The 16,152-nt window shown below is 41.6% G+C and overlaps 1 protein-coding gene and 1 long non-coding RNA gene across 4 annotated transcripts in view; one reads left to right on the forward strand and one right to left on the reverse strand.

Annotated features, from left to right (window-relative positions):
* The window catches only part of hdac9b (histone deacetylase 9b), an 87,312-nt gene that overhangs the window by 57,048 nt on the left and 14,112 nt on the right, over window positions 1–16,152 (forward strand). For all 3 annotated transcript variants that reach the window (XM_080426207.1, XM_080426208.1, XM_080426209.1), the window contains one exon: window positions 3,918–4,033. In XM_080426207.1, coding sequence (XP_080282333.1) covers window positions 3,918–4,033 — 116 coding nt within the window. The remainder of the gene's footprint in view (window positions 1–3,917; window positions 4,034–16,152) is intronic.
* Window positions 11,711–12,328, reverse strand: LOC308083817. The gene is made up of 3 exons (XR_013933009.1): window positions 12,237–12,328; window positions 11,910–12,027; window positions 11,711–11,803 (listed from the first exon to the last, which is right to left on the reverse strand). It is a non-coding gene; the product is annotated as an uncharacterized lncRNA (long non-coding RNA).

Below are 16,152 nucleotides of genomic sequence, written 5' to 3' on the forward strand. Positions count from 1 at the left end.
TAGCCTAAAATCTAAAATGACACTAAACTGAACACATGCTTTCCCGGTTTAAATGGGTTAAGACCCGCGGTTTGTGAGATTAGCATCAGACAGACAGACAGACAGACAGACAGACCCACAGACAGACAGACCCACAGACAGACAGACAGACAGACCTTCTCATTGACCAGTGGTTCTCAACCTTTTCAGGCCGCGACCCCCCAAAATAATCATATTTGAATCGGGGACCCCCCTAAATAATCATATTTGAACTGCGGACCCCCCACCCTTATAAGTACTTGGAATGTAGGAGTTGAGGCATTTTGACTCGGTTCCACAGAGATTTTTTTTTTTAAATAGCCTATCTACAAGCTCACAACGCCTCGCAACACGAGGCGTTGTGAGCTTGTAGATCGGCTATTTTCAAAATGTTTGCGTCTTTCTTATATTATTTGAGAATTTGGCCAATGTTTGACCAGTTTTTTTTGTGTAGTTTGTTCATTAGTCTTTTTTTTCTCCAACTCATTTACTTTTGGTCTTTAGGTATTAAAAAGGTCTTTAAATTGTCACTTCACTGTCATCTGGGGACCGCCCCAAAAAGCATGTGGGGACCCCCCTGTGGGTGTCCCGACCCACAGGTTGAGAACCACTGTCATAGACGACCACGCTGTAAAAATAGCCCGCCACACACCCACACACACACACACACACACACACACACACACACACACACACACACACACACACACACACCTCGTCACATGAATTCACACAGCAGCGTTTGCAGCTTGGAAGCCTTCATCTCGCTGATACAGACTGAGCGCTCTCTGTCCTTTTGTGATTGGTTGGCCGTTGCCATGACGTCAGTGCTCCGGTAACTGCATTATGTAACATAGACACACACTGTTCTGTTCCTATCCAGTGAACATGAGCATCCTTTTCTTTTTTTTTCAAAGCTTTTTTTTGTTTGTTACTTTGTAGGAAGTCATCATCTGGAGTAGATCTTCAACAGGGGGCGTCCGGGGACCCCTAGGGGTTCCACAGAGTTACTACAGGGGGGTCTTGGCGCGGCACTCAAACCGAGTGCCGCGCACGCTATGAGCTTGTAGATCTGCTATTTTTGAATAAATGTGAAAATGTGTGCAAATCTCTCTCTCTCTCTCTCTCTCTCTCTCTCTCTCTCTCTCTCTCTCTCTCTCTCTCTCTCTCTCTCTCTCTCTCTCTCTCTCTCTCTCTCTCTCTCTCTCTCTCTCTCTCTCTCTCTCTATATATATATATACAGGGTCCCCACGGTCATGAAATTCCTGGAAATATTTTGAAATAAAAAAATTAAAAATCCAGTACTGGAAAAGGTTTGGAATTGATCAAAGGTCCTGGAATTTATCAAGGGTCCTGGAAAAATATTTGGCTATGCATTGTTTTTGGCTATTGATTTTGTTAACACAAAACATTTTCATAAACATGTATAACATTACACGAAATATGTAACATAACTAGTTTTTCGCCGAACGGGCTGTGTGATGGCAGCCTAATGTATGTCTCAATTGTTAGGTTGCACTGCATAGGGTGCCAGGTTGGTTTGATTGATTGATTGAATATTTTATTAGGCAAACATTTAAAACAGCACAGTTACATTTAAAATACTTTGTCTAACAGGTCCGTTCATAAAAGTCCTTGCGGACTTGTTTCCAATGAGGGCCTTGGTATTTAATTCATAGGCATATATAGTGGCACCACAGTTCAAATATCATTACAAAATAAACAGCCAAAAAATATATATAACACTATGTACAACAAAAAAAAATAAAAAAGAGGGGGAAAAAAAATATGTACAAGAACAGGGTGGGGGGGAGGGTCTGCTGTCTAACGGGAAAATGGTACTACCTCCACCTTTGGCCTCCTGAAAGGTGATTTTTTTAAGGCTCTTTTAAATGAGCCCAGCGAACTGCATTTTTTGAGGGATGGAGTTAGACTATTCCAATCCTGGGTGGCAGTGCTGTAGAAGGAGAATTTGCCCATGTTTGATTTATGGGTGGGTGGTACCAAATTGTTGTTAACGCTCCCTCTGGTATTGTGACTGTGGGTGTCGCTAACCTTTTATAGGTATTTACTCAGATATGCGGGAATAGGGGGCATATCGGGCAAATTTGCATTTACAATTTTGAAGGCCAGTCCCATTTTTAGTTGTTTAACCCTGTCTTCCACCCTGAGCCAGCCAGTCACGTGATAAAAAGAACAGAGCTACAAGCTCACAACGTGCTGCAGCGTGATGAGTAGTTAGCTTGTAGAGCTGTTCGTTTGTCACGTGACACCAACCTGGCAACTTGTGCAGGTTGTGTGTTTGCTGTCCCAACAAACAATTGCGAGCAACATGTGAATAGTCGGTGAAGCGTAAACGAACACAGTTAAAATATATCGGTTGAACTAGTAGTATGATCCTCAATGCCAGGGAAATGTTTGTTTAATAATTTGTGGCTTACAAATGAAAAGTTTAAAGACTGGGTAAAGCGAGAAAAGGACCCGAATAGAGCTGGCTGGTTTTACATAATTATGTTCATCCCTCCTCGTGTCTGACAGTATCCTCTTGTTGAAAACTTAATAGGAAAAACATAGGAAAACCTATAACAAAAGTGTAATTTAAAACATCCTTGCATCCTTCATTACTTTTAAATTCATAAATGGGGCAAATGCAAGGCAATATCATTTAAAAAAAATAAGTCATACGGATGCCATAATGAGTCTGGAATGGAATTGTACCATTCTATATTCTATGCTTTATTTTTGCTACACTGCCTATGTTTGGGCATTGTACATAGGAGTAAGAGACACATTATTGAGCTGAATGATTGTTATATAGGACTGGAAATTGGGCTAAATATTCTGGAAAAGTTTTGGAAAAGTTTTGGAAATTCATAGCTATATATATATATATATATATATATATATATATATATATATATATATATATAGATATATATATATATTCTGGGGGTCCTTTGTATTTATTTTTAAAAACTGTTAGGATTAAGAAGACATTTGTAGAATCCCCTGAAGCAAAGATTTGAGTTACAAATTCGCTTTAATTAAAAATATATATATTCAAAGATTTGCACAAACTTCACGATTTTTCGAAAAATGGCAGATCTGCAAGCTCATAGCGCGGCACTCGGTGCCGCGCTATGAGCTTGTAGATCTGCTATTTTTTTGAATAGCCAAAACAAATCTTAAAATGACACACAGATGCGTTCCCGTTCTTAATAATGGGTTAAAAAAATGAAAAAGTCTGAGATGCCACCTGTATGGTAGCGTCCAGCATGCGAGCGGTTAAAAGTAAAAAATAAAGAGATCTGGGTGCAAGCAGCACATAATGACCATGGGACACCATGCACTTCATTGTAATTTGGCAGACGTGATTACACATTACATTGTTATGCGCCTGCAGCTGTGGTCCGTTTGTGTGCGTGTGTGCATTTGTGTGTGTGTGTGTGTGTGTGTATTACTATACTTGTGAGATCCAGATGTCACCACAAGATTAGTGGAATTGGAGAAACGGATAATTTTGAGGACAGTTTCCGTGCTCCTCACGAGAGAGATTGTTGTTTCCTGGTTAAAAATAATATGTTTAGAGTTGAGGTTGACGATTTAAGGAAAGATTCAGGTTGGTGTTAGGAATTAGGAATAAACATTTAGAGCTTAGGTTTAGTGGTTAGAAGATAGAGTTATGCCTGATTTATGCTAGGTTGCGCGCCGGTGACGGCTTTAGGCTTACGGTTAAAAACGCCAAAACATTGTAAAAATGGCTTATAAAATTGCTTTCCTGAAATGTTGATGTCCTCACAGGTATAGTAATACAAGTGTGTGTGTGTGTGTGTGCGTGCGTGTGTGCGTGTGCGTGCGCGTACACACACGTCTTAACTCCTCTCTCTGGATTTCCACAGACTCCACGCCCACTAACAGCGCCCCTGGCTCGGGCCCCAGCTCTCCCATAGGGGCTTCCAGCGCCCTGGGCGCCGAAAACGGACCCTCCTCTCTGCCCACCACCACAAAAACAGAGGTATGACCCCCGACCCCCCCCCCCCCACTCATCCAAAGCTGTTTGTTTGCCAAGGAACGGCAATAAAAGACCTACAGTACGGCTGACGTTATGTAACGTTATGGCATCACGTCTTGGGGATACAGATAGAAACAAGCAGGGGCGTCACGGCCATTCACTGTGCGTATGACGCGACACCCTCACTCTCACAGATCCGTGATTTCATACCCCCCACTTTTTGAAAAAATAAAAAATAAATACATTTTTTTGATAATAAATCGGTAAAATCAGGCAAAAAATGTAATTAAATAACCTATCCCTAACCCTAAAACCGAAATAAAGTAACCAAAACACCGGCACCGAGTGCCGCGCTATGAGCTTGTATATCTGCTATTTTTGAATAGCCAAAGTGTAAAATAAGGGGTATAGTCCACCGAAAGTCCATCCCCCCCACCTTCTAAGAGCCTGTGACGTCCCTGGAAACAAGCCCCTCTTATCTTACAGACGCATCTCGTGCATAACATGTGACTTTCATATATCAAGAGTTGAAGTTGTTGTTTATGTGTCCTTGTGCTGCAGTAAAACAAAAACAAAAAAAAGAGGCAGCCAGTGTTCATAAGCCTTCTGTCTGTCTGTCACAGTCCAGTGCAAAGGGCTCCCCTGGGCTGATGTTAAAGAGCCACATGTCTCAACCATCCTGTCTCTCTGGCACAGCCTCCTCCAACGTGATGCTAAACACCAAACCACATCAGTCACCGTGTTACTGTGTACACTGAGGAGCCCGGGAAGAATAGGGGCTCCGCTCGTAATTCCGACATCCCGACCGTTAGGTTAGTGTGAGGTTAGGGATAGGGATAGGGTTAGTTATAATGGTGCCAACGGGATGTCGGAATGATGGGCCGTTGGAATAATGATGCTACAATGCTAACGCTGATGCTGCTTATCTTCTAAGCGCTTATTTATCAATGACTTTTTTTGATTCATCAAATAATCGAGAGGTGTGTTTTTTTCATTATAAGAAAAGTATATCAACGACTCAATGTGAAACATTTTTATAATGGATTATATTGATTAGTGTGATTAACTATTTAAGTCCTATTTTATACAAAGAACCAGGAGATCAACGCGATCCAAAGATTTACTGCTCCATTCACTTCCCTGTTAAAATAATAACGGAGAAAAAAAATCCATTTTTTTCCTGTGTTTTACTATGTATTTTTGAGTGAAACATGTTATTTTCAAAGGCAGACAACAAATGTCAACGAGGTCGCGATGACCTCGTTGACATTTGTGAAACCACACAGTGAAACCCTCAGTGATTAGCAACCAATCAGGGGATCGATCATACTGGAGATAAATATTGTGACTACTTGAAAAGGTAAGAGAATCCCCAAAATCCTGGGCAGTGGGACCACACGGCCAGAAATAAGTCTGGTACTGAATGAGTTAAAATCTTTTTTTTTTTAAATTGAATCTATTAAATGGATTAGTTTGATTAACTGTTCCTCTGCTAATAAGGACATCCAATGAAGCCAGCCGACATGGCAAAAAAACAACGTGTGTTCTTTCTCCTTACCTACCACATCATGTATTACATAAGGCTGTGCTCTGCGCTCATTATCCCATTAAGACCTGAGGCCATTCTTAACCCATTAACTGCCAGAGGTATTTTCATATTTTTTTTGCCAGTGCCAGAGATTTTTCATTGGAAAAAAAAAAAAGTACTCAGGAGGCGAGATACAGAATTTTTAAGTTTTAAGTTAACAAGGAAGTGGATGGGAGTCTAGATCTTCGAAAAATCATATCTCCTTGGTCTTTGGGTCAAATTGGAAAAAAAATAATATTAAAAAAAATATATATATATATATATATTTTTTTGTTCACGTAGATCTACGCGACTGGCACGTGGCGGCTGTAAATAGGTTTGCGTAGATCTACGTGATTGGCAGTGAATCAGTTAAAAATATTTTCTAAATCATAAAAGTAAAAAAAAAAAAAATTATCTCCAAGATTTTTCAAAATTAGCAGATCTACAAGCTCATAGCGCGGCACTCGGTGCCGCGCTATGAGCTTGTATATCTGCTAGTTTTGAATAGCCTAAAGAAATCTAAAAGTGACACAGATGCGTTCCAGGTCTTAATGGGTTATTCAGCCCTGCTGAAGGATCTGTTGGCTTGTCACTGTGTTCCCCGTTCACTGAGCCAGACCCCGCTCCAAACTTCGTACTGAAGGCGTTTCCCCCCTCCCTCCACCAAGAAAAAGATTCATGGCCGGGTTCCCGACCCCACAGCTCCCCGTGGACCCCCCCCCCCCCCCCCCCCCCGACTCACAAAGTGGAGGGTGGCAGATTATATGACAACATCCTTGAACAATGCTAAAGCGAGCAGCTGTGTTTTGCTTTAAAAAAAAAGGTTCGCTGTTTACTCTCTCTGGGACCTCCGGTGACACGGCGCGGCGGAGGGAAGGTCTGACATGGAGGGATTCTAAATTTACTTGAGTAAAAGTACAAATGTATTGGCACCAAAATGTACTTAACACATTGAATGCCAGTCGCGTAGATCTACGCGAACCTATTTAAAGCCGCAGCGTGCCAGTCGCGTAGATCTACGCGAACCGCCGATTCCCATTGAAAGTGCCCCAGGTGCACTTTCCGATTTTTTTTATCCATTTCCGTTTCCGGTTTCCGGTCGGAAACGGAATTATTCGGGTTCCGTTTTTTTCGATCGTATCCGCTTCCTGTCTGGGATCCTGTTTAAAACTCGATTTTCTCGGTTGTTGTTTTTCTCCTCGCTGATCACTGTTTAGCGTTGATCGGCTGTATCTTCAAGATGGCGGCTCGCATTTGGAAACTGTTTTCGCTGGCCGTTTCTCACAGATCCGCTGTGTGTTTAGAACCAAATGAACGCGCACTTTTAACTTATTTAGCGAGGTCTGTGGCGACATGAAAAAAACAAAAAAACAACAATAAAACGCTGGCACTGGTGAGTACATTATGAGATTAAACTCTGGCATGGAATGTGTTAAAGTACCAAACGTGAAAGTACTCATCATGCAGAATGTCCTATTTGAAGTTTTCAAATGTATAAACATCTTTTGAAAACAGCAGATCTACAAGCTCACAATGCGTCGCATGGCGACGCATTGTGAGCTTGTAGATCTGCTGTTTTCAAATGGCCTAAATGTATATGTAGGGCTGAAGTGTATGTTTTGTAATAATAATCAAAATCTTCAATTTAACTAGTAACTAAAGTGTTCAAATAAATGTAGTGGAGTAAAAAGTACACTATTTGGATCCAAGATGTAGTGGAGTAGAAGTAAAAATATTGGAAATTGGCAATCCTCAAGTGAAGTACAAATACCTCAAATGTTGACTTAAGTACAGTACTCAAGTAAATGTACTTGTAGTTACCGTCCAACCACTGCTTTGGTAGCCAAAGACACCCACTCTCACACGTCAACAGCACAAACCCAGCAGGGTTTCGCCGTATCGTCGGCCTCAAGCCGAGACTCTCATGAAAGCGGTTTGCTTGGAGCCACGTCGCGGCAGCGGTGGAAAAAGTACTCAAGTGTTTTACTCAAGTAAAAGCATCAATACTGCAATGTAGAAGTACTCTGTTACAAGTAAAAGTCCGGAATTCAAAATTGACTTGAGTAAAAGTAGAAAAATATTGGTATCAAAATGTACTTAAAGGCATACTAGGTAACGTTTTCAACAAAACTAAAGTTAAATTGTATATCTTTTGTGAGTGGCAAAAGTTTCACAACACCCACTCCATGAATTTCACCCCCGGAAGCCTTTTATTTATATATTTTATATTGAACGTGGACTGGGGGGACTTTCCCGGGGAAATGACGTCATCTGGCCGGAAAACGGAGGTGGAAATGCACTGGTTTCCTGTTTGGCCAGGAACTACCGCAACTGTTTCCTGTTTGGCCAGGAACTATCGGGCTGATAACAAAAAGGAACCTCACGCTGATGTTAAGAGAATGTAGGATTAGAAGATCGAAAAAGAACAGAAAAAGAAAGCACAGCTCATGGTAACTAATGCTCCACTGGCTAAGAGAAACGATCCGTAGATAGTATAAAACAATTAAAATATCGCTTTTTGAAACGCTTCCGGCTTCCGGTGAAAACGAATGGAATTCTGGGTAATCGAGGACTCCGGAAATTGTATGCAGTGACGGTAGTGACCAGCAGAGGTTGCTAAAAATCGTTAGTTGTGAATTTGCATTGTACAACTTTAAAGAACCAAAAGTAAAAGTACTAAAATGTTTGTAAATAGCAGATCTAAGTCTATTTTCAAACAGCCTAGGTATAAAATAGGGCTAAAGTGGTTAATGTGTGTTTTATAATGTAATCATTTATATCTGCAAAGTAACTTGTAAATAAAGTTTTCAAATAATGCTATGGCAGTGATGCTATATCTGCTATTCAAAAATAGCAGATATACAAGCTCATAGCGCGGCACCGAGTGCCGCGCTATGAGCTTGTAGATCTGCTATTTTTGAAAAAAATCTTGAAAAAAAAATCTTGAAAGAAAATGTTTTAGATTTTTTTTCTCAAAATGTTTCAAAATTTCAAAACTTTCAAAAAACTTCAGGTCTTAATGGGTTAAGTAACAGCACTTGAGTACATGTACTTAGTTACTTTACACCGCCGCATCGCGGGGGCCACCGGGACCTCATGCCATGTTGCAAAAAGCAAAGGCCGTGTTTGTGCGCCGTCCGTTACACTGGGTGTCCTTTTACAGAGGAGTTAGGGGGGGGGGGGGTGGGGGTCCCGCGGGTCGTATACAGGGCCGGATATCCACGTACGGGTCACTGGGCGCCCGGTGGGGGGGGGGGGCCTGGAAAAGGATAAACACGGCTGTTGCCCGAACCACATGCATGCCGGCCCCGGCCGCGCCGCTGGGTACAGGAAGTACGCCCCATCACAGGGCTGATGTCCCAGACAGTAGTAGTAGTAGTAGTAGTAGTAGCCTCTGGGACACAGGGGGACATAGACCTGTTTTTGGACAAAGTCTTCCCAAATATTAAAAAAATGTTTTCAACAATTTTAACCCATTAAGACCTGAGGCGATTCTTAACACATTCCATGCCAGAGTTTAATCTCATAATGTACTCACCAGTGCCAGCGTTTTATTGTTGTTTTTTAGTTTTTTTCATGTCGCCACAGACCTCGCTAAATAAGTTAAAAGTGCGCGTTCATTTGGTTCTGAACACACAGCGGATCTGTGAGAAACGGCCAGCGAAAACAGTTTCCAAATGCGAGCCGCCATCTTGAAGATACAGCGGATCAACGCTAAACAGTGATCAGCGAGGAGAAAAACAACAACCGAGAAAATCGAGTTTTAAACAGGATCCCAGACAGGAAGCGGATACGATCGAAAAAACCGGAACCCGAATAATTCTGTTTCCGACCGGAAACCGGAAACGGAAATGGATCAAAAAAAATCGGAAAGTGCACCTGGGGCAATTTCAATGGGAATCGGCGGTTCGCGTAGATCTACGCGACTGGCACGCTGCGGCTTTAAATAGGTTCGCGTAGATCTACGCGACTGGCATTCAATGTGTTAAAAATGTTTTCTAAATCCTAACAGTTTTTTGAAGAAAAAATAAATAAAAAAGTTTCAAGATTTTTCAAAAATAGCAGATCTACAAGCTCATAGCGTGGCACGCTATGAGCTTGTAGATCTGCTAATTTTGAATAGCCAAAGAAATCTAAATTGACACAGATGCGTTCCAGGTCTTAATGGGTTAACCCATTCAAACCGGGAACGCAGTCAATGACTCATTTTATATCAATTACACACCACTGCGCAAAAAACAAGGTTTCCGGCTATGAAAACAGATGAAAATTAGATGTAAATTCAGTGAAAATTCCTGTATTTACATGAGCTAAACCACTCGGAAAACTCAAAGTTTTCTGAGTCAGTAAAGACTGGTATCGTACCAAATTAAGTATGCGTGACCCCCTGCTGGGGCTGCTGCCAGAAAATCACACCTTCAGCCCTAACCTGGATTTCCACAATTTGGGAGGGGGGAGATCTCCCCCCTCCTCCCTATCTCGAGTAATGCTACTGAGCATGTGCAATAAGCCACCTATGATTGGCTGTGACCTATACTAGGTGGGCAATCATCCCTCCCTTATTTTGGGGGTCACATTGTGAGGGAGGGGGGGATGGGGGCTCACAAGGTGACCCCCCCTCCTAGGGATCTAGGGGGGTGGTGCCCCCCCCTTATTTTATTTATATTTATATATATATATATATATATATATATATATATATATATATATATATATATATATATATATATATATATATATGTATATATTAATATATTAATATATTTAGTTATATACACACACACACATATATACATACATGATTCTGAAAACAAATAGGCAACAATCTCAGTCAGGTAAATTGTGTTTATTGATAAATAAAAAAACAGTATACAGTATACTTTGGCTATTCAAAAATAGCAGATCTACAAGCTCATAGTGTGGTACTGAGTGCAGCGCTGTGAGAATGCCTGACTTGCGGTTGGAGTTAGTACAGAGGCCTTGATAGGGTACAACCAAAAAGGTGTATTTATTTTGATTGTTCACCGACAATACAAACAATACATGAACACAGGAAGCTCGCCACACAGGTGACATGGTGGTGTCCAGCTCTCATCCTACCACCCTCTGCCCTTCTAACTTGGTCCAGCCCAATTACTCTGGCCACAGGCACAACTTACAGGGACATGTTAAGCTTTCAATAATCACCCAGCATTCCCTATATTGCACTACTCAAACATATTGCTCTCTTATCACACTCATACCCATTACACATTGCACTTGCCCTTCATGATTATAATTCAATAAATACTTAAAATCATTGTGCAAAATTCAACTGTGCAAAACCTCAGTAACAGAGGACCTCAGAACAGAGAGCTGTTACATTTCCTCTCTCCTCTCTCCAAGCTCTTCAATCCTCATGGTGCTGGCCAGGCTATGGGAGAATCTCAGTCACAACAGTCCTCTCCTCTCCAAGTTCTTCAATCTTCTGGACTTGAACAGGACACTCTCACACTTTCCCCCTCTCAGGCTATGGGAGGAGGAATGCATATAAATACACATATATTACCCCTCTCCTCAAGACCATGGGGACACTCGCACCTCCCTCCCCCCCTCTCTCCAAGCTCCTCAATCAACATGGGCTTGGTAGAGGCTCTGGGAAACATCTTCACACTTGGTTGTAGTTCTCGTTCACTTTAGTTCATAGAGTCAATGTCCATTAAAATAATATTAGGCACGTGCTGCTGGTGAGCGGGGGAACCAGGCAAACTGCCCACTCATCTGTCCTGCTGACATCTAGTAGGCCTATGTGCAATTTGCTCAGATGTGCTCACCCATTGTTCAATGTCATAATTGTGTGGCGATAAAAGCAGCCTGGGCTCTGTGGAGTGGTGGCTCCCCACCCTGGTCTCCTCAGCTCCTTCTCGACACTGCTCTCGACACACGGACTCTCTCTCCCCATGTGCTGGTCTTTGGCTGCCCGACGAGAGGATTCTTTCTCCATGGGCTGGGTCTCTGGCTGCCCATGTCTGGAGTGGACCACAGACCTCCACATCTCGGCACGCTCCTCCAGCCTTCCCTCTGGCTTCGCTGCTGCCATGGCCCCTGGTCAGCTGATGAGCCCACTCTGTCCTCTGGCACCTCCGGCTTGTCTCCCTCCTCTGAACTTCTTAGCATGGCCTTTCTCCATCAGTCTCCAGACATGCAGTCCTGGTGGTCATCAACTGTAAAACATAGAATAGCAATTAAATGATGTATTAAATTACCATTATTACAGGAACACATAATGTAAAACAAAAAACATCTTACAAACAGTTCCATATAACTTACCCTCAATCTTCTCTGTCGGCTCTTCATTGAGGCATTCATCTTTTTCTTCTGGTCATTATTCTCTGGCTGGTCCAGGCGATGGCTTCTTTTCAGAGACTCAAGTGAGTCCTGCAAGCAGCTAAAATACAAGGAAAATACAATTAGGATCTATTTAGTTGTTTATCTACACAAACAACACAATTCCACATCTACACTGCTCTAAAAGAGAACTTACATGTGACTGCAATTTTAACTGGCCCCTGTAAAAGTCTACGCTCTTACTGGGGCCAGTGGTGGAAGATGTACTTATATATTTTACTTAAGTAAAAGTAGCATATATTTTCTTACCCGTTATAACGACACGGTCTACGTCAGGGAAAGCAATGCCGACCTGATCCAACATGGGTCATCGCTGCAAGATTATGTGGAGAATTGATACTGAAAATAGAAAAGCAGCATGTTAGTTGATTCCAGAGCAAACACACTGCCACCAGTTGCAGAGTGCAGACTGCAGCCACCAGACTGCAGTGTGTTTGGAACTCACACCTCCACCCCCGTCCTGTTCAAAGCCTATATCAAACCCCACCTTCCCCCTCCCCCTAATTCAAATCTCCCTTAGTCTTAGCTTAATGTTTTCTTTTTAGCCTTTTTAAGAATTTCTCTCCAGATAAAGTTGTTTGTTTTGTTTTGTTGCAAAGCGACTTTGGGTACTAAGAAAAGCGCTATATAAATGTTATGCATTGTTATTATTTAGCTGGGGTAAATTACACAGTGATACAAACAAACAATTCATTACCTTTCTTGTGAATCAAGTCTCAGGGCATTGTTTTCAGAATTGTGTAAACGGCTCACAGTCTCCTGCAAACAGAATGATTCACAAAGTTAGTTGGGACTATAAAAGCATAAAGGCCTTCTCTCCTTGGGTGGACACACACAGCATGCATGAATCAGTGGAATTCTCAGTCCTTAGTTCTGAAGTAGCCTAAAAACTAAGTAAAACCCAAAGGAAATGTATGTATTAACTCAAAGATAACAAAGGGGAAACTGTAAACTTAATACATGTAACAGAGGATTTTTTCTTTCAAAAAACAAATAATCTGACAACTCTGCAGACATGTAATTGATAAATGCAAATTCAGTTAGTTTGCAAAAACAAACACATTTCACAATTACGACATAACGTGTTCCAGGTTTCCTGCTACAGTAATCCATGGCATATAATATTATGCTCTTGTGATACTAGTGCAATACAATATAATGTATCCTACTAACAATTTATAAATACGTCATGTAGGCTTGAAGCTTACCTTAATTCAAGTATGTTGAGTCAGTCAGCTAGTCAAGTCAAGTCAACTGATTTTCATCTGGCTGCAGTGGATGGCAGTTAAGATTTCAAAAATGTGATAACCTGATTGGCCAAACTGAGAAGGAAAGTCATTGGTTGTGAATGGCTGTGCTGTAGAGAGACACTGCAGCATTCACATGATAATTAGCAACTTTGGTCAAAGCTGTCTGGAATGGGAAATGTTGTTATACTTTATAACATCTCAAGAGGCAACTATTGCACTTTTTACTACAATGTAATTAATTAAAAACTTTTGTTAAGATACTTAGATTTAGATTAAGAGTATACATAAAAAAACATAGATTAACAAATTAAGCCCTACATTATACAAAGCATTGCAATGTGATTTTTTTCAAAAGACCATAGTTAAGATTTAGACGAGTTAAATTACTTTTTAGATTTAGATTATTTAAAAAACATAGATTAACAAAGATATTGAAAAAAAATTATATTGTTTTGTTCCGTTTTTGCAACGTAAACCTGCCAAACCTGTGTTTTATTGCTGATTAAGCTCATTGAGAGAGAGAGAGAGAGAGAGAGAGAGAGAGAGAGACTTACTTTATGGCAGCAATACACATCTTCATGTTCATTAAAGACAAAACTAAGTGAACCCAAAAAAAAGAGGACCCAGCACAGCGAAGGAACCCAAAGTCAACTCTCTGCACCAATGTTTTAAACATGAAAATCTCTTGCTCGATAAAACACCCTCTTCCTGTTAACCTGTCCTCATCACGACATCTACATTACTATTGTATTCTTGGGACAGATATGGGAAATGTTCTTATTCACTTAGATTATATAAAAAAAAAGATTAACAAATTAAGCCCTTAACAAAAATATTTAAAATTATATTTTTGTTTTGTTCCATTTTTGCTTTGGCAATGGGGAGAGGGAGAGGGAGAGAGAGACCCCCTCTTTAAACAAAGAGTGAATTTGGATGTCAAAGGAAATGGCCAGTCTCCTGCTGGGTCTTTGTCTGGCAGAGGAACGGTAAATCACTGATTTCCAAATGTATATAGACAAATTTCACAGTAAACATTTTCAACTGTAAATTTCCAATGACATACAAAAACACCAGCAAACTGCGGGTTTACTGAGCAACTGCAATTGCCCGAATTTGCCCATTAATGCCTCTTTTCATGCAGTGCACCCCATGGAGACTTGAATTCATGGCGTTTTTTTTTTTTTTTGTCGCATTCCTAAGTCAATAATTTGATGGCCGGCGGGAAGATGCTAATGTATCCGGTAGGAGACACAAAGTTGACACTTTGCGTCTCCTACCGGAACCGCCGTCGGTCATCAAATGATTGGCTTAGGAATGCGACAAAAACAAAAAAAATCTCCATGAATTCAAGTCTCCGTGGGGTGACTAATCGATAGAGAAAAAAAAGTAACTATCCCTTTAATACAGACCATTTTCCAAAGCATGCTGTGGTATGACTAATCGATAGAAAAAAAGACATTTTGGGGGTGAACTATCCCTTTAATCTATACTCCATCACACGATGGTGTCGCTTGCCTACGCCAAAGAGCTTGAACATCGGTAATTTTTCGGCGAGTCACACTCGCCGCTGTGCTGGACTATAAATTGCGTTTAATGCAGCGGGGAGGACATGCAACACAGGTTCTGAACCAGATTTGAACCCAGGTAAATAATATGTGGCGGGATGGACGCACGCTGTGCTTTGATGTGACGGCAGAGAGTTCCATCCGTCCGTAACGTCCTCAGTGGTACAGTAACCGTCAGCGTACGAACGCAGGTTAACCTTTTAACCCATTAAGACCTGAAGCCGATTCAAAAAATGTCTTCTAAATCCCAACAGTTTTCTAAAAAAAAATATCTATATCATTGGTGCTCAAACTTTTTCATCTCAAGGACCCCCAAAATCATATGTATTTGGCCGCTGACCCCCATCTCAAAATATTTTGTTCAAGGGACCCCCAGAAGCAAAGATTGGAGTTAAAAATGCTTTAAAACAATATGTATTCAAAGATTTGCACACATTTTCACGATTTTTTTAATAGCCAAAGTGTAAAATAATGCTTTTTAGCTCAAATGAAAAAGTGACACAGATGCGTTCCAGGTCTAAATGGGTTAACACTTTGATTGCCAAGATCGCATTGATGTGTTCTTTCATTTTTGGGGGGAAATTCTGAGGGACAGCGAGTGCATTTTCCGGCAGCGGCAGCTTCCGCGGAGCTGCCGCGGAGCTGCCGGCGGCGCCAGCTTTGGGAGTGTGCTGCGTTTGTGTAACGCAGTCCCCACCAATATTATTTACGATTCTGTGCCTATCGGTACATAACTCGGACGGCGCTTAGTCGACTATCAGACCATCGGCCGGTCGTCGCGGGCACTCGCGCCTGGAGGCGCTCGGGCGCGACTCCTTGGCCTCAAGGTCTGCTGAGTCGGCACGCCTCCGTCATGGTCCAAAACTATACTTTATCGGCGGAAAAAAGAAGTTGACTGCCGCTCTGCAGTTCCGCGGCAGTTCCGCTGCCGCAAAATGCACTCGCTCCTTCTGAAAATTCCACAAGGGGCGACCTAACACAGCTTTGGAATGATCGATCGTCACCCAGAGAAGTAGAATGTGGATGTGACGTCGTTCCATAAAAACAGGAAGCCATCCGCTTCCTGTTTGGGATTTTCAGAAAAACAGCTGTAACTCAGTTTCTTTTTTTTGCATTGAAAACCACTAGTTTTCAGCTAAAATGGCGGATCGCGGTTGGAACGTTGTCGTTCCTATGGATACACAGATCCCTCCGCTAACCCACGGGGACTATTTTGTTTGTGTTCGTGGCGTCTCCGATCCGTCTCCATTGTCCAGAATCTCTCCTCGTTTACTCCTAATGTGTAAACAGAGTTGTGTTACCATTGCAACTGAGAGAAATCTATGTTACCTAAACTCTGAATTGTGCATT

Source organism: Gymnoscopelus braueri (genome assembly GCF_963280865.1).
Source record: "Gymnoscopelus braueri genome assembly, chromosome: 4".
NCBI lineage: Eukaryota > Metazoa > Chordata > Actinopteri > Myctophiformes > Myctophidae > Gymnoscopelus > Gymnoscopelus braueri.